This window comes from Mastigoproctus giganteus, chromosome 3 (assembly GCF_048544385.1).
Source record: "Mastigoproctus giganteus isolate SK-2022 chromosome 3, ASM4854438v1, whole genome shotgun sequence".
In the NCBI taxonomy this organism is placed as follows: Eukaryota; Metazoa; Arthropoda; class Arachnida; order Uropygi; family Thelyphonidae; genus Mastigoproctus; species Mastigoproctus giganteus.
Window position 1 is genome coordinate 78,484,692 of NC_143577.1, and position 19,178 is coordinate 78,503,869.

At 36.9% G+C, this 19,178-nt stretch overlaps 1 protein-coding gene across 1 annotated transcript in view; it reads right to left on the reverse strand.

The window, feature by feature from the left end:
- The window catches only part of LOC150088099 (DNA repair protein RAD50.L-like), a 553,006-nt gene that overhangs the window by 371,721 nt on the left and 162,107 nt on the right, over window positions 1–19,178 (reverse strand). Inside the window, exons 7-8 of the mRNA XM_090370570.1 lie at window positions 11,904–12,039; window positions 2,169–2,282 (exon numbers count right to left, since the gene is read on the reverse strand). Of these exons, the coding sequence (XP_090226696.1) occupies window positions 2,169–2,282; window positions 11,904–12,039 (250 nt within the window). The remainder of the gene's footprint in view (window positions 1–2,168; window positions 2,283–11,903; window positions 12,040–19,178) is intronic.

Genomic DNA, 19,178 nt, shown 5'->3' on the forward strand with positions numbered 1-19,178 from the left:
CTGAGAAGATTTAGAAGGGTTTTTTTCCAACAAATCACAAAATTTGTCTGCAGCTGCAGAATCTGCACTGGTGACTTCACCACATACTTTAATGTTTTGGAAACCAGTGCGATGCTTGAACCTATTAAATCACCCGTTGCTTGCCACAAACTTGGCTTAGGGTTCTCCGTACCTATCCTTAATAAGTACTTCTTGCCTTTGCTTGAATGGTTTATTAGACTCAGGGGCATTCCTTCTAAATTTGATTTTCCATCCATATTATTAATAGCTTTTCCATCTTCGATGTAGCAATTGAATGCTGTTTTGTGATCACTGCTGATCTTAAATGCATTTGATCCTTTAACATGTTCTTTTATACGTGCACTGTTCCTTAAAATAGTATTCGCTGTTGAAGCAGCGAGACCTAATTCCATGCAATAGATGACAAACTTTGTCCTGTTTGTAATTCTTAATTAATCATTTTCATTTATAAATTAATTTTGTTTTGTTTCCTAGCTTCCTAGCACTGACAGCACTTGCACTTTCCGTTGGTCCCTTTCCCTCCACCATTGTAATAAGTAAATAGGAATGAAGAGAAGAGTAACAGAAAAGCCCAATAAACCGGAAAATGCAAATTGTTTTATGGCAGTGACCTCCAGAAATGTGTTTTAAAAAAAATATCACAAAGTGCTCAAAATTGATTCTTATAATGGAACATATGACAACACAATGAAAGGGTAGTGCAATTTCCATTATAAAAAAGACTTTTAGAGACATAAATAGCTTAGTTACATAGTGAAAATTTTAGCTTCCAAGGTTTTAGAACGAATTACCAAAAAAAAAAAAAAAAAAAAAAAAAGTGTGTTATTGGGTTAACATTATGATATTCTCACGATACCTCCATTTATTCCTATGGGATGCAAAATAAATTTCCACGATTTTTTTAAGTTTGCACCGGCCGGCAAAAACTTATGTAAAGTCGAATTTCCGTAAGTTGAGTATTACGTTAGCAAGGGAGTCGCTGTACTTCGATTTTAGGAAAGCTTTTGATACTGTTGCACATGGAAGACTACTATACAAATTGGAGCAGTATGGCATTAAGGGCAAGTTGCTACAATGGATAAAAGGTTGAGAGGGAGAATACAGAGAGTGGTAATCAATGGACACTGCTCTTCGTGGACTAATGTTATTATTGGAGTCTCCCAGAGTTCGGTGTTGGGCCCATTGTTGTTTTCTGTATTTATCAATGATATTGATGTAGGTATAACAGGGTTAATGTGTAAGTTTGCAGATGATATGAAGGTTGGCAGGGTTGTTAATGACAGTAATGATAGTACACTACTGCAACAGGATCTCGAAAAGTTGAGCAGATGGGCTGAGAGGTGGCCACTGAAGTTTAACATTGCATTTGTCAAAGTACTGCACGTTGGTAGTAACTCCAGAATAACGTACCAAATGTGTGGTATTACACCCACGGTTGTAGACAATGAAAAGGACCTGGAGGTAATTCTGCAGTCAGATATGAAGTTTTCTGAGCAGTGCAGACAGGCTGCAAGAGTAGCTCATGGTGTCTTGTCAATTATATACAGAAATTTTGCTAGCAGGGATAAGGCCACACCTTGAGTACTGCATGCAGGTCTGGAGGCATCATTTTAGGAAGGATGTAGAGATGCTGGAACAAGTACAGAGAAGGGCAACTAGATTTGTGAGTGGAACAAAGGGTTGCTGTTACCAAGAAAGACTTAAATGCTGCAAATTGTAGCATCTGGAGAACAGCACCTGAGAGTGATCTAATTGAGGTGTATAAGGCCTTGAATGGTTTGAGCAAGCTCAATGCTGGTGGGATTCTTCCTCTTGCTTAGATTACTCACTTGAAGGGACATAAATTCAAATTGAGAAAAGACAATTGTAGAATAGATGTGCAGAAGTTTGCCCTTTAGCTGGCAGGCGGTTGATAGTTGGAACAAACTTCCACCTGATGTAGTGGAGGTCAAAAACTTAAAAAAGTTCAAGGAAGAACTAGACAAGCATTTATTTGGAGTGAATGGAAAGGTGTGTGTGTTTTTTTTTTTTTTTTGGCTGATGCGACATAAGCTTGTTTTCTTGCATCATATGTCTCTACTAATGCTAATATAAAATTTTAATCTACTAAGAAGACAAATTTGATTATTTGTTCCTAAATAACTTACTCTTTGTTTTACAGGTTTCAGCTCTAGCATACAATTCAATTTCTTCTGACAATCAGAAATGTTTTGATCTTTGCTCTTCACCTTCTCTGGAATTGCTTCAAGTTTTCTTTTTAACTGTAAAAAAAAAAAAAATTCATTGCCCTCATCATCAATCTTTGTGATGATTATGTTCCATAATTATCACAAGGATCATCAACATTAAATAATGTATAAGAAGTGTTTATTAAAAATGCTGTTTTGTGATTAAATATGAAATTTAATTCTCTTAGAATTGCATAAAAGCAAAAAAAATTTTACATTTTGTAATTTTTTTTTGTCACTGACTAATGAAATATTCAGTGATGAAATATCCAGAATATCTACAATATGTGAACTTGAATGATATTACCAGTAACATTAACGAATACCTTCTGTAATGTGTAATTTTCTTAATATAGTTTGTGTGTGACAGCAGTGCAACATAAGTTGACTGAATGCAGTGGTGCAACTGGAGTGTGATGGGAAGCAAGGATGCCCTTTAAAATGAAAAAGGAAACAAAATATTGTTTATATGATCACTTTCCTTTACACTTCCTTCTCACTACAAATTCCTGGTTGCACTACTAAGTGAGTCTATGGCTTCCTCCCTTCTCTGAGAGAAATACGACAAATCTTGTAATTCAAACATCAATAATTTTATGTAAGAGAAGTCCTTTTCTGGAACAAAATTATTATTATTGTATCTTTTATCTGATATTTCATATACAACCATAAATAAGAGAAGTTGTCAGTATATTAACAACAGCACTTTACAACTTTCAAAAAATTATCACAAAAACGACTTATATCTTTCTCTAATCATGACTTTAAATGAATCATTATGTTTGCAGTTAATTCCATTAAGATATAACTAGAGTTAAATAACGCTGTTTCTTTGATATTTTCTTCATATTGTGAAACATGCTTTCAATGCAAGCAATTTTGAAATTATGGGGGGGGGGGAGGAATTTTACTAAAATAAAAATTAAAGAAGCTGTGTGCATAACAAAATTTACAGACAAGGGAATAAATAGAAATATGGAACAGTACATAAATGCATTATGGATGAACTTTTTGGAAAATAAATTTATTATACAAAAATGTGTTGTTTTTTTTAATTCATTCTTTTTTTGTCATTTTATTTCTCCTTTCCTCTTTTTTTTTTTTTTTAACTTTGGCTATAAAACCCATATACATTGATAAGAGGGGGAATTGATCTTTAAAGGATAGGATAGGTTTTCTCAGTCTCTCTTATTGATCAATTACAAAATTTTATGACATCATCTCCCTTTTCTTACTTGCCCACTCTCTCTGAACACTAAGAGAAATTTGCATGTGATCAAGAGATTGGTATAGGTGCTAGAATGTATTGCTCATTATAAATGAGTAAATAACAAGAAGCAACAGTGTTTTTTAACTGTAGTTATATCTTAATGTATATCTTTCTCAATAAGTCCATTTAATTACATTTGTCTGTAAATCCCATTCTGAAGTCACATTCTGACTTCATTCAGAGATTTCTCAGATTCTTTGAACAATTTTTAATTACCTTGGAAAGCACTGTAAGTTAAACTCTCAATGCAATAACAGTGAACAGGATTAATAAAATTAACAAAAAATATTAATGGTCTTAGTAATAACAATGTATCATTTTCTTCATGAAAATCGAGGTTAGTCAGCTTTTGATCACAAGGAAGGTAACACACATCCTAGGTTCTTATCAATGTGCAACTGTGCCAAAATCACAATATAAATATATACAGTGTGTCCATCCAAAAAAATTATGGGTATGCAATTTTTGGGATGGCAAAGTAATAGATAGAAAATAATAGACTGTTTCTAATTGTGTTTTCCTTGCTGCAGTTTTAATTTTGAGAGGCTGGAAGAAAAACTAATACTGAAAATAAGAGTTTAGAGAGGTTCAGGATTTCACAGATCTGTGTGGAGAAATTTAATCAGCTACACACAGGAAGGTATTTGGTAACACAAAGATCACTAAGATTAATTGACTGAGAACTGGAAATGTTCACGACTGCTTTTCATGATGGCAGACCATGCCATAACTAATGAAAAAAATGCAATGATTTGTGTTTGGACAAATCGTAACATATCCAAAGATCAATCTGATTCATCCCCTGACCAAAGAACAATCTGATTCATCCTCTTCCTTCTAGAGATGATAAGTAAATAAGTCTTTGCTGTTTTCCTTTGCACCCTTTGCCAAAGATTTCTCGTAATCTGCCTTTGCTTGTCTAACCTCCCTTGGGACTTGATTACAGATTAGCTTATATATACCACAGGCTTCTGTGTTGCATAATAATTTATATGCACCCAATACATCTTTCTTCTCTGCCCGGAGTCTCATTAGTTCATCTGACATCCATTTAGGCCTAAACCTTGAACACCATTTCTTAATTGGTATGAAAAGCCTACTAGCTTTAAGATTAATTCCTTGAATTCTTCCCATTTAGAATTTGCTGTTGGTAACATCATCAGTTGGTCCGATTGTACAGAATTTAAGAACTGTCTGAGACCACTGTACTCACCTTTACAAACATAAATACCCTTCCCTTTACCCCTGATGGCAGTTACATCTTTAAGTAAATCCCACATTACAGATACAGGAACCACTAGGTGGTAGTGTGATCACTGCCACCTAGTGGTTCCTGTATCTGTAAATTCTTAATGCATGAATAATCACTGCTGATAATAAGATCAAGAGGATTACTCCCTCTGGTTGCCTCTCAAACATTCTGCTGTAGAAAACAATCATCCAATAATTCCACAAAAGTTTTGCTAGTGGACGAGTGACCAACTTTCAAATACCAGTCAATATCTGGGAAGTTAAAATCCCCCATTAAAAGACATTCTGATTTACTGGCCCATCTATTTATTCGAGCCAATGGGAGAAGAGTGTGGGGCAATTACTTCACTACAAATGCACAGGTAAATAATTACATAGGTCATTTCCTGTTTAGATTTCGATCAGTGCATTAATGTTAGTATAATGTTATTGTTATAATTTCCACTCTCTCTTTCAAAACAATCCGAACATGTGCCACCACCAGCCAACATCCATTTACTGCCCAACTTCAAACTCACAGAACCAACTTTTCATCTTCCTCGTTTATTCATTCAACTGCCATTTTCTGGAACAGCCTTCCTTCATATCTATTTCCTGAAAATTACAGTCTACAAAAGTTCAAGTCCAATATCAACAAATATCTTCTTTCATCTTCTGAACCTCCAACCCAAGCATGGTACTAAGTACTATAGGTTCTAATATCTCTTGTGTTTGGGGTTTACATAAAAAAAAAAAAAAAAAAATACAAATAATAACATTATACAATACAAAACAATACAAATATTTAAAAAAACTAAAATATTTGCAAAATACTAAACTATTTACAAATATACAAACTATTGGGACGATGGGCCCTACATCAGCTGACATTAATGTACAAAAAACATTACAATGGAACATCAAATAATGCCGGTCATGGTCATGTATTAGACAGTGAAACATGTGCATGAGGTTGGTAAGTGCACTATAGCCCTGGCAGCTTATGTGCCCTTAAACCCCCTTAACACACACACACACACACACACACACGGTTGGTGAACATGGTTTGTTTGTTATTTGGTTTTTAGGAGCATTAGCAACTAAGGCCATATTGCTCCAGGGATATGCGGTGGTCATTCCCTGACCTTTCCGCATCCTCTGTATTTGGTGGTCACGGGATCGAACCCCAGTGAACATGGAAGGAACAAAAATGTATTACTGGGAAGAATCAAACACTTGCTGTTAACAATGAAGAGACGCATGCCAACGTTCGTCACATTGCAAGATAACTGCTTTCATTACATTATTCAATCTCGTGCACATGCTTCGCTGTCTAAAACAAGAGTATGCTTGGCATCATTTGATGTTCCATTGTAACGTCTTTTGTATATTAATGTCAGCTAATGAAGGAACCCATCGTCCCAACATAGTTTGTATATTTGTAAATAGTTTAGCATTTTGCAAATATTTTAAATATTTGTATAGTTTGTAAATATTTTAATTAAATATTTTATCCTGCTCGTTCAGATGCAACAATATTCCTCATGCATTATAGAACCCAAAGCAAAAGGCCTTTTCCTAAGTGACTTATGTAAACGCAGGTAAATAAATAGTGATATTTATTCAACCTTGAGAATGCCACGTGGTGGGGTGGGGTAGCTATTGGTTGAAGAGGGAGCGGGGCAATTATGTCACTACAAATGCACAGGTAAATAATAAAACAGGTAATTTCCTGATTAGATATCAATCAGTGCATTTCGACAGGTGTGTCTTTTAAGTAGAAAAGCATGAGAGGTGGTTGGTGAGCAGGAGATGAAGCCCACTAGTTATTATTATTAGGTATCCTTTTAGATAGCAGGATCCTAAAACTACATACTACTAATGGACACATGAAGTGTGAACTAAAATTGGTATTCAAATAATGTTCATTTTCATGGAATTAAGAAATAAAAATAAATTAAAAATATTAAAATGGAATTAAGAAATAAAAATTAAAACCATCAAAATGCCCATTCTGCATCATGATGCATTTTGAAAATCTAGAATTGATCTGAATATGATCTGAATATGAATGAATAGTTGATTTGAATTTGATTTTAATAGTTGAATAATTTGTCATGTATAAACAGACATACAGTATGTCAAAAATGAAAACATTTACAATAATTAGCATTAGCCAAGGCATATGATGCAAGAAAGCAAGCTTATGCAGCCAAGAGAAAAAAAAAAAAAAAAACACCACTCCTATTTCACCCCTCTGTTCATTTGAAATGCCTGTCCAGCTGAGCCTTAAATTTATTTAGGCTATCAACTTCCACAACAAGGGATGGAAGTCTTTTCCACCAACCAACTACCCACTGGCTAAAGGCAAATTTGCGCGCATGATGTGTCCTACATCTGTCTTTCCTCAATTTGAATTTATGCCCTCTCAGGTGATTATTCTGAGCAAGAGGAAGAAGTCCATCAGCATTCAGCATGCTCAAACCATTCAAGGCTTCATACACCGCTATCAGATCACCTCGCCGGTGGCTAGTCTCCAGACACTGTAATTTGCAAAACTTAAGCCTTTCTTTGTAAGAGCACCCCTTTGTTCCATTCATTAATCTTGTTGCCCTTCTCTGTACTCATTCCAGCAGCTCTACATCCTTCTTGAAATGAGGCCTCCAGACCTGTATACAGTACTCAAGATGTGGCCTAACCATTGCCTTATATAAGGGAATAATCACCACCTTATGCCTGCTAGAAAAATTCCTGTATATCATTGACAAGACACCGTGAGCTACTCCTGCAGCCCATCTGCACTGCTCAAAAAAATTCATATCTGCCTGCACAATTACTCCAAGGTCTTTTTCAGTCTCTACCACTGTCAGTCTAGTGCCGCAGAGTTAATACTTTACTCTGCGGTTACTGTTTCCCATATGTAGTAGTTTACATTTGTCAATGTTAAACTTCATTTGCCACCTCTCAGCCCATCTGCTCAACATTTCCAGATTCTGTTGCAGCAGCATACTGTCAGTAGTGTCTTTAACAACCATGTCAACCTTTGTATTGTCTGCAAACTTGGACTTAAGCTTGATATACCATCATCTATATCATTTATAAATACAGAGCGCCTCCATAGCCAGGTGGGAAGGAGCAGCAGTGCATAGCACACACGTCTTGATTAGACCGGGGTTCAAGTCTGTCACCACCAATTACGGAGGATGTGGAAAGGTCAGGGAATGACCACCGCATATCCCGGAGCAATATGGCCTTAGTTGCTAATGGTCCTAAAAACCAAATAATTGGTCAGACAAGACCTGCCCTTAACAAAACCATGCTGTGTCCGAGCTATAACTGAAGACTTGTCTAGATGATCCTGCAGTGCTTCTTTAACCAGTGCCTCCATTAATTTTCCTGTAACAGAAGTTAAACTCACAGGTCTATAATTACTTGTGTCAGCCTTTGATCCTCCTTTGTGAATTGGGGTCACATTTGCATATCTCCAGTCCGTGGGTACCTCCCCAGAGTCCAAGGAAGCTCTCATAATTATGGCTAAGGGTTTGCTTACTTCCTTTGCTGCCTCCTTTAATATAATTGGATAGATCCCATCCACCCCGGGTGCCTTTTTTATGTTTATCCTCAACAATTTCTCCTCCACTTTCCTCTCAGTTATTACAAAATCATCTAGCTCACTGCCAGAATTTACTTCACCTCTGGCATTCCCCTTCCTGAATAACTCCTAATGTGTGAATGTAGATGCAAAATACTTGTTTAGTTTGCTAACCACCTGAGCAGGATCATCAACAGTTGAACCATCAACATCCAGTGGACCAATCTGATTCATCCCTTTCCTTCTAGAGTTTACATAGATAAAAAACTATTTTCTGTTTTTCTTTGCATCCTTTGTCAAGGATTTCTCATAATCTGCCTTTGCCTCCTAATCTCCTTTGTGACTTGGTCACAGACCAGCTTATATCTTTCATTGGCTTCCATGTCGCCCATTAATTTATATGTATCCCATACATTTTTCTTCTCTGCCATATGTCTCATTAGTTCATCTGACATCCATTTAGGCCTAAACCTTAAACAATATTTCTTAGTTGGTATGTAAAGCCTAGTAGCTTCCAAGATAACTTCTTTGAATGCTTCCCATTTTGAATTTGCTGTTGGTAACATCATCAGTTGGTCCCACTATATAGAATTTAAATACTGTCATCGCCTTTACAAAAGCAAAAATCCTTCCCTTTACCCCTGATGGTAGTTACCTCTTTGAGTAACTCCCACTTCACCATACTGTGATCACTGCCACCCAGTGGTTCCTTTATCTGCAGATTCTTAATGCATGAAGAATCACTACTGATAATCAGATCAAGAGTATTACTCCCTCTAGTTGCCTCCCAAACATGCTGTGTGGAAAACAATTATCCAATAAATCCACAAAAGCCTTTCTAGTGTGTGAGTGACCAACCCACAAATTCCAGTTAATATCTGGGAAATTAAAATCCCCCATTATAAGACTCTCTGGTTTAATGGCCCACTCTATTTCCCTATACAGCTGCTTATTATACTCATCAGAGTCATTAGGCCTATAGCTCAACTCCTACTCTCAATTTTGATCTCCCAATGCTAATGTCACACCAAACTGACTCGACACTGCACTATCCAGCAATGTCGACTGGCTTCACTTCCTTGGATTTTGTGTTTCTTAACTAATAGCATAACCCCCCCTCCATTCCTATCCTGTCTATCCTTTCTGTACACATTGTACTCCCCCTATTCCAATTCTGCATTCCTTATATCTGTGTGACACCATGTCTCTGATATCCCAACGATATCTGCCTTTGATATTTTGAGCAATACCTCAAATTCATCGAATTTATTTACCAAACTCCTAGCATTGGTGTACACACAAGTGTAGATGCACCTGTTGGCACCTCCATAGCGAGGTGGGAAGGAGTAGCAATGCTTAGCACATGCTTCTTGATTAGACCGGTATTCGAACTGTCACCACCAAATACGGAGGATGCGGAAAGGTCAGGGCATGACCACTGCATATTCCCGGAGCAATATGGCCTTAGTTGCTAATGTTCCTAAAAACAAAATAACAACAACATGCACCTGTTCCTATTCTTAGCTACCCTAACACAACCCATGTATTTACTTGTACTGCAATGACTCCGAGCAGTCTCTGAAATACCTTGCATCTTGTTTTCCAGGCTGCTGCTCATTCCAATAGAAGCAGTGAAAGTGGTGAATATCCCCCCCCACCAAGCTAGCAGTTCTTTGACCCACCTAATACTGCCTTGATAGCATCAGCAAATTATTATTAGCCATATGGTGCAAGGAAGCCTGAGGCTTATGCTGCACCGGCCAAAAAAAACAGAGAGAGAGAGGGGGGGGGGGAATCACCAAGAAAGGAAAGAATAATATTATCCAGCTCAGGACTCTGGGTGTGCCAAGCCCATACTCACCAGACGTGAGCCCCTTTCTATTTAAATGTATCCCATCCCTGTAGAAGCAGTATCTCCTATTAACAAGTACAGCCCAGGCTGAAAAAAAGTCTACCTCTTGAGCCTTGCACAATCTTTCCAGGGCCAAATTGATCGACGAGGCTCTCATCATCTACTTCCTCCTATCGTGTCTGGGCAGAATTGCAGACACTTTCAAATTCAACCCTAATTCACAGGTTTTTTTCAACAGTAACCTGTAATTGTTAAGTAATTCCACCAGTCTCCTACTCAATATCATTAATGCCAATGTGTACATCAAAGTCACCTTTTGTGCCCTTAAAAGATTATATCCGCTCTACAACGTCATCAACCTTTGCCCCTGGCAGACATATCCTGGTCCTGTTCCACCTATCCTTTTTACATACCATGTTCCCCGTTTCCCTGACAATAGAGTCACCAACAACTACTAGTTCCTGTGGGACCAGCGCATTCTGCCCTGGGGGTTGCCACTGTGTTGCGTGATGATCAAGCGCAAGCTCTGGCATTGATGTGGGCAGCTGAGAGCTTGATGGGCTCCTCAATTTAGATCCTTCGAGGGCATCCACCCTGTCCTTCAAGCTCTCATATAGGCCCATAACAATGCTGAGTTGTCGCCTGATTTCCTTACACTCCTTACATCGCACACACACACAGACATCCCCCATGGCAATATCATGTCCTGTACCTGATTGCTCCACAAACATCAAGCAAGCAGTGCATTTTGAAAGGCTGTGATTCAGTATCTAGTATTATCTATGAGTTCCATTTATATAATTTCCGTATCAAGTTAAGTATTAATTAATTATGTTACATTTGTAAAATCTAAGTCGTTATATGTATTTAACTAAAAAGTACAATTTTTTTTGACAATGTAGTTAAGTTTAACAAGATTAATAGATTTTACTGATTAATTTACAATATTATATAATATACTATACTATACTAAGCCAATGTTATCTAGTTAGGGATATAACGTTGTATCGTATAACAATGGGGGCAAGTTACGAAATGTAAATCTACGGACACTTAAATATTAATTAACTTCCAAAATCTCGCTGTCTCAATTCAGAATAAACCAAAGATCTTGACTATGTCTATAAGCTACTTATAGAAAATAATTTAATATAACAATTAGTGAATAAAGCGGCTAAATATGGCTAAAAAACTTCTCATTCAGAGGAGCTGCAAAACTTGTAACACATGGATTGGATACCCTTACCGATAATCACTCATAGGTTGCAGCTGTTCATTACTAACATTAGGAGAGCTGGTGAAGAACACCAGTTCTGAAAGGATTATTTTGACAGCTACCAAAAGTCTTTCCAAAAATATTAAAACCAAACTACAGCCATATTAATCCACTACTTATGTGGGGGGGGGGTACTTTTTGACTTCAGAATGTTTACCTTTCGCAGAATAACTGCACCTCTAAAGTAAAAATAATCCTGTAATTTTCTTTAAACATGATATAGAAAACTTTTATTGATTTAATGATAATACATTTTACTGATAAAAAACAAAGATTTAGAAAAATAAATGTATACAGAGATCTAGAAATAAGTTTTTTTTTTTTTTTTTAAATGCAAAGTAAGTCGAATAATAAATTCAATTGAAGGAGTTTTATATAGAAGACCTACAATTTTGAAAATAAATCTAATAAGGTATGCCAATTAATTAATATACCTGTTGAATCAGATTATCGCCTTCTTTTTCATCTTGGAATTTTCGAGTGCATAACGGACAGCAAGGTCTTTCAGTTTGTAGTGTTTGAATATAATCATTATAAATATATTGGCTACCAACAAGAGTTCCCACGTCACTAAAAATAAAAATGTCTTGATTTCAATACTTTTTACATATGACTTTATTACATGTTAATTCTAGACAATTTTTACTCAATAAAAAGCTAGACTTAGTTATAAAAAGTTGCAGTTTCTTATTGGCTAATAGCATAGCTGCCAATGTTTGAAAAGCTGGAGATTAGGTATTTGTGGGCAGGGCAGAAAAAAAAACAGGTCTTTTGTAAACTGCTGTTATAAAAAAAGGTTTTTTATAACCTAATCTAGAACAACTAGAACAACCTAAGCTAGAACAACTGTTGTTATAAAAAAAGATTTTTTATAACAACAGTTGTTCAGAAGACAGTCAAGCACATTTCCAAAACTGCACCAGAAAGAGATCTGAATTGTTTTTTCACCTGGTCGAATATTCTCTGACACATGGCAACTTATGAGAAATTAATAAAATGCCAAGAATTATTTCAGATAACCCGTTATATTTTATGAATTCTTTTTGGTGTTAGCAGCCTTTCTGCTGCTGTAAGGAAGTATACATTGGTCACAAGAATTCACAACAGACAGTAACTGGCTGCCGAACTAAATCTGAAATTTACCAAATTTATTTGCAAAGTCATACAAATTCTGCTTTAAGTGTACTAAATATTTGGAAGTTCTAACACTTCATTGGATCATATCGGCACACAAATAACTTTGGTACAACATAAACTTGCAATAACTTGTTTTTATTTTAAAAACACAGTTAATTTTACTGTACTAGTTTCCTTTGATAGTCAACACCTATTGTTCTCTGCACTTGTTTCTCGTTCGTCTTCTGTAAACAGTGATCGACAAGGAAGGGCCTTTTCTAATGTACTGGCAATGGAGCATGGTGTTTTGGTTTGTGTTTTTAGACTATCTGCAATGCCAGTTGGGAGTTGAAAATGCATTAATTGAAATTGAAAATGTTGCTAATTTATTTTCAAAGAAATTAAATCTTCAATTACATTAGTAATTCTTAATAAACTAAGTTCTCTTGTTAATCTTTATTGCTTTTTAAATTGAGAGGGGACATTGTCCCTGGGCTGTAATCATATGCATTGCACTGGAAATGAAAATCTGTATAATAAAGTTTCTTTTAACAGCTTACTAAATAATTAATGTAAATTATCACATTTGTCGGCTTATAGGATGCACTTTTTTCCCCTATAAATACCTTAAAAAAATCACCATGCATCTTATAAGCCGAAAGTGGCAATACAGCCCATGGTATTATAAATCTGTATTATAAAGTTTCTTTTAATAGCTTACTAGATAATTAATGTAAATTATCACATTTGTCGGCTTATAGGATGCACTTTTTTTCCTTATAAATACCTTAAAAAATCACTGTGCATCTTATAAGCCGAAAGTGGCAATACAAGCCCATGCACAAAACCGAAAGTAAACATAGAGTAGTTAACAGATAGTTAACTATACGTTAATACACTTTTCAGTAACTACCAGGCTGTTGTTGGAGTAAAAAGTGCATTCCAGTTATACATTTAAGCCCTAATCAATGGCAGGCACATCAAGAAGGCAAAATTATACTATTGGATTTAAGCTAAAAGTACTACAATATGCCAAAGAACATGGGAACAGAGCAGCAGAATGAAATTTCGGACCACGGCCTACTGAGAAGATGATTCGTAAATGGAGGAAGCAGGAAGTTTTATTACAAGAAGCTGATATAACAAAGCACAACCTTCATAAAATTCCACCTAAATGGCCAAATTTGGAAGAAAACTTGTGTAGTTGGATAATGGAACTTAAGAGATGTGGGTATTGCAGTGAGTACTAAAATGATAATAGTAGAAGCATGGAAATGAGCAGCTAATAATGGGATACACGAATTTAAAGGAACTGAATCCTGGTATTATTGCTTCATGAAAAGAAACAAGTTAAGTGTATGCACGAGAACTAGAATAGCCCAGAGAATGCTTGCTGAGTACAAACAGAAAATATTAGATTCCCATAAAAGATAAACTGCCAAATGGAATTCATGTACTGGTACAACTGAAGGGATGGACGGATGAAGAATGTATCAAAGACTGGGTTGTAAAAGTTTGGTCCACTCGTTTGTTTGTTATTTGGTTTTTAGGAGCATTAGCAACTAAGGCCATATTGCTCCGGGGATATGCAGTGGTCATTCCCTGACCTTTCCGCAACCTCCGTATTTGGTGGTCATGGGCTCGAACCCCGGTCTAATCAAGAAGCGTGTGCTATGCATTGCTGCTCCTGCCCACCTGGCTATGGAGGCGCCTTGGTCCAATCGTCCTACTACATAAAAATGCACTACTATTATGGGATCGGTTTAGAGCACATAGGACTGAAAAACATCAAATAACTGGCCGAAATGAACACAGAATTGACAGTAATTCTGGGTGGCTTAACTTCCCAGTTACAGCTGTTAGATGTCAGCATAAATAAGCCATTCAAGAAAAAAATGGATTCTCCATTGTAAGTCCAGAAAGTTGGCAGCTATCTAATTGGTAGATAATTTCAGATTTTGATATTTTTCTTTTCTTTTCTTTTTTAAAAATTTTTTTCATTCATTTTTATTATATACTACCAAAACAATTGCAGAATATGGTAATATTAATTATAGTGGATATAATATTGTATTTATAATGACCTCTTGCCTATATAATGGAGAATCTGATAAGCAGTTTGGCTTTAATCCAAGAAACCTACCTACCTGCTTGCCATATGCATTGATTTTGTTGGTGCATTTGAAGCATTATGGTGGCCCAGCATACTTTGCAGCTTTGGCCATGCTGGAATACCTCAGTGATATTCAATTCAGGTGAATTTCAGTTAAGACAAGATATCAATATATTACCAGAAGTGTGACACAAATATGGCCCCCCAGGGTTCAATTCTGAGTCTCTGCCTCTGGAACCTGGTGTTGGGTAAGTTTCTGGGGATAGATACTGGCCTAGTTGACAAGGTTGCCTTAGCTGATGATCTTGTTCTGTTCTAGAGCAACATGCAGACTCTGATTAAACACCCTATAGGAATGGGCAAACACCCATAAACCAGAAATATCTAACACTAAAACCAAATCAATACTGCTCAAAGGTAAACTAAATAGATGCCCACAAATCAAAATCTCAGGGAAAACAGTAGCCTTAGTATCAGAATTAAAATACCTAGGAATGTTTGACCAGAAACTAACCTTTCACCACCATCTTATGTATACTGCTAGAAAACTGTGAAACTATTATTATTAGCCATATGGTGGAAGGAAACCCGAGGATTCTGCTGCACCGAGAGAGAGAGAGAGAGAGAGAGAGAGAGAGAGAGAGAGAGAAGTAGAAGGGAATCACCAAGAAAGAGAAGAATGCAATATCCAGCACAGGACCCTGAGCATGCCAAGCCCATACTCACCAGATGTGAGCCCCTATGCTGGTATGATTGCAAGGATTAGCCATGCTGATCAGGAACTTAAAAGGAAAACCCCTTGCAATTATTTATAAGGCAGCTTTTTTCCCAGTAATCACCTATTGTGCAAGAATCTCGTTATTCTAGCCAGGAACAGAGCTAAACTTGATTAAATACAACAAATCATTTTATTAACAATCACAAAGGCTTGCATACTGTAAGCATGTCTGCACTTTAGGTGCTAGTTGGTACACTCACTCCTGACCTAGAAGTTATAAGAAGAGGCCTTAACTATAGACTCAAAACACAAATAACAACAGACTTTCTGGATATAACCATAAACTTGGAGTGTGTCACAAAGAGAGAAAGGAGGAGAAGCTTAGATACTCTACCAACTTTTTTTTTTTTTTTTTTTGGTAGTTGTTGGCGCATCGGCTTCTGTGGCCATAATGCACCTCCCAAGGTTTTTCTGGTTTTTTTGCAGCACTTTGATCCAAGCCCGAGGCGAGATTCGAACCCACAACCTTTGGGTTACCAGGCAGGCACTTTACCCACCCGGCTAGCCTGGTCGGCGCTCTACCAACTATAGCAGATCAAATGGATGAGACTACCAAAGGAAGTCACTAGGAGGTCCCTTCTTCAGGCAACCCTAGTACCCCCCCCCCCCAGTATGTCCCTGATCTCTATGTAATCTTCTTGCTTATGGGACATGGTTCCCTAAATGCAAAACTATGTCAGCTGAGACTCACTGAGGACCCTAAATGTACCTGTGGAGCTGATGAGGATTGGACACGTACTATATCACTGTCTCACTTACTATTCCCACAGATGTATATTAATGACAAAGTTTGGACCAATAAATCACAGAGATAAGAATCTCCTCATCGCTGATGAAACTCACTATATAGCCTTCTCTGACTTTGCTCAGACGTTTTTCAGACTAGAAGTAACTAACTTATGACCACTCAGACTGTGACAAACAGTTAAACATGACAGACAACCTGACTAGATAATTAAAGATAATACTGACCATGAAAGTCCCCCTCCCCCAATTTGACAAGTTAGGTAAGATGACTGAAGACCTGTCAGAATAAGTTCCCTGATTGATGATAAATTATGTGAAGCATACACTAAGTGATGGAGAGAATGTGTGTATGAATGTGTGATGAGTGTGTTTGATTATAAGTGTGTAAGCACAAGAGGGAAGGTGGGTATAAATGAATATTTGTGTATGTTAATATGAGATAATATTGTATTATATGTTATAAAAGTAATATTGTAGTACCATAATATGAGACATTTTCATAACTGTAGTATTATTATTAAATTGAATGTAGTTTGTATGAGTGTATTTCATATATGTACAAAATTTAAGTAAATGTGTGAACATTAGCATATTAGTAAATAAAAGGTATGAATAAATGTCTATGTCTAGTTGGAGCTCTATACCAGCGGCTTGATTTGATTTTCGGTTTACTGGTGCAACAGCAACCTAGGCTATAATGTGCTATCCATGCCTCTCTATCAGCTGCGGTGGTTATTTTTGATTTTGATTTTTTTTTTTTTTTTTTTTTTTTTTTTTAATGAAAATCCCAAACATGAGAGGTATTTAGTACTTAGTACCGTGATTGGGTTGGAGAAGACGAGAGAAGATATTTGTTACCATTAGACTTGAACCTCTGTAAGCTGTAATTTTCAGGAAATATATATGAAGGAAGGTTGTTCAAGAAAACAGCAGTTGAATGAATAAATGAGGAAGATGAAAAGTTGGTTCTGTGAGTTTGAAGTTGGACAGTAAATGGATGTTGACTGGTGACGGAATGTGTTCGGGCTGTTCTGAAAGAGAGAGCGGGAATTATAGAACCCAATTCAGAAGAACAGAGCCCATGGAAATATCTGTAGAAGAGATGAATCATTAATTAACCTAACTGCCCTCTTCTGAACAGAATCAAAGAAGCCTGAGAGAGGTTTTGGGGACACCAGCCCAGATGTGGGAATAATATTCCATGGTACGGTGGATTTGCGATTTGTAAAGAATGAGCAGCTGTTTGGAAGAAAAGTAACACCAAGAGTGAAAGAGAAAACCAAGTTTTTTAGATGCAGAAGAATTTGTAACGTGCTTGTGCCAAGAGAGATTAGAAGTCAGGGTAATCCCTAAAAGAGATATATCATTTTTGTCAAGAAATCGGAGTTTCACCAAAGATAAGCATAGGAGCAGATACAAAACAAGACTGAGTTCTGGAGAATTACCTGGAGATCGGCATTCAAGGATATGGTAGCAGATTTTCAAGAAGTTGAAGCTGATTGAGCTGGAAAAGGTTTCTCAAAATGGAAACTGGAATGCAATGTGCTATCATCGGCAAAACTATGGATAGGATTTTAAGTCAATGAAAGAAGGTCATTAATATACAAGAGGAAAAGAGTGGGGAGAAGAACTGAACCTTGGGGGAACACCGGCATTAGTGGAGAAGTTAGAAGGCAGAGAGCCATCTAGCATCACCTTCGGTGAGCAATCAGAGAGAAAACTGGATAACCAAAAAAAAAAAAAACAGTTGGCAAACCATAAGATGGAAGCTTGTTTAGAAGACCTTTATGCCAAACACAATCGAAAGCCTTTGAGATGTCAAGGGCAACTGTTTATGTTTCACCAAAGTTTACCATTGAATTAGTCCATAAATGGGTAACATAAGCCAGAAGTGGATCGGCACTGAAGGAATCCATACTGGTGATCATTGATCAGACGGAAGTTTCTAGGTAGTTTAAGAGCTGGTGGTTAATTTATTTCTCCATTACTTTAGAAAGAAAAGAAGTAACTGCAATGAGACGATAGTTGGATGGGAGGGATTTGCCACCCTTTTTAGGAACTGGCTGGTGGATATGAGCAAATTTCCAAGCAGAAGGAAAAACACCTTTGGAATAAAAAAGTGAAAAAAGGCGGCAAAGAACAGGAGTAAGTTCAGGCACAGGTTTTGAGAACAAGTGGAGAAATACCATCGGAACCTGGAGCTTTCTTAGCATCAAGATTCGTCAAAATCTTTTTTCTGACATCCTTTTGACAGAAGACCACACGAGGCATTGAATGGAGCGTGTTGGGAATGGTAGGAGATGTTTTACCAAGATCATTAATACACGAGTTGGAAAAAAGTGGGATGCTAGCAGGTCAGCTTTACCTTGGCTGAAGTGACAACAGAACCATCTGGTTTGGACAGAGGTGGGAGCAGAGATGGGTAAAAGTTGCGGCCAATAGCTTTGGCAAGAGATTGCCCTAATGGTACTAGAATTCTCGGTACCATTCGGGCAAGAAGCAAGTTTTCTACTCTTAGCCTGTTCAAACTCTAGTTTGGACTGATTAATAACTGCTTTACAATTGTTGCAAGCTTTGATGTAGGCAGAAAATGAAGAATTTGAAACAAGCCAATTACGATATGCAACATTCTTCACTTGAACAGCCTTAGCACATTTATTGGAAAACCAAGGTTTAGATAAAGGACGAGATTTTAAAGTGGAGTGTGGGATAAAGGAGTCCATTCCTGCAAGAATAATTTCACTGACACAATCTGAGCAAATGTTGATATCAAAAGTTTTGAAACAGTAATCCGACCAAGGAAAAGAAGAAAAGAAATCTCGCAGGTCATCCCATTTTGCATTCTTGTAATGCCAAACAATACGAGGTTGGGAATAGCCATGAGATACAGGCTGCATTGGAGAACAGACAATCACCAAGTTGTGATCTGAGGTGCCTAAAGGACCTCTCACTTCG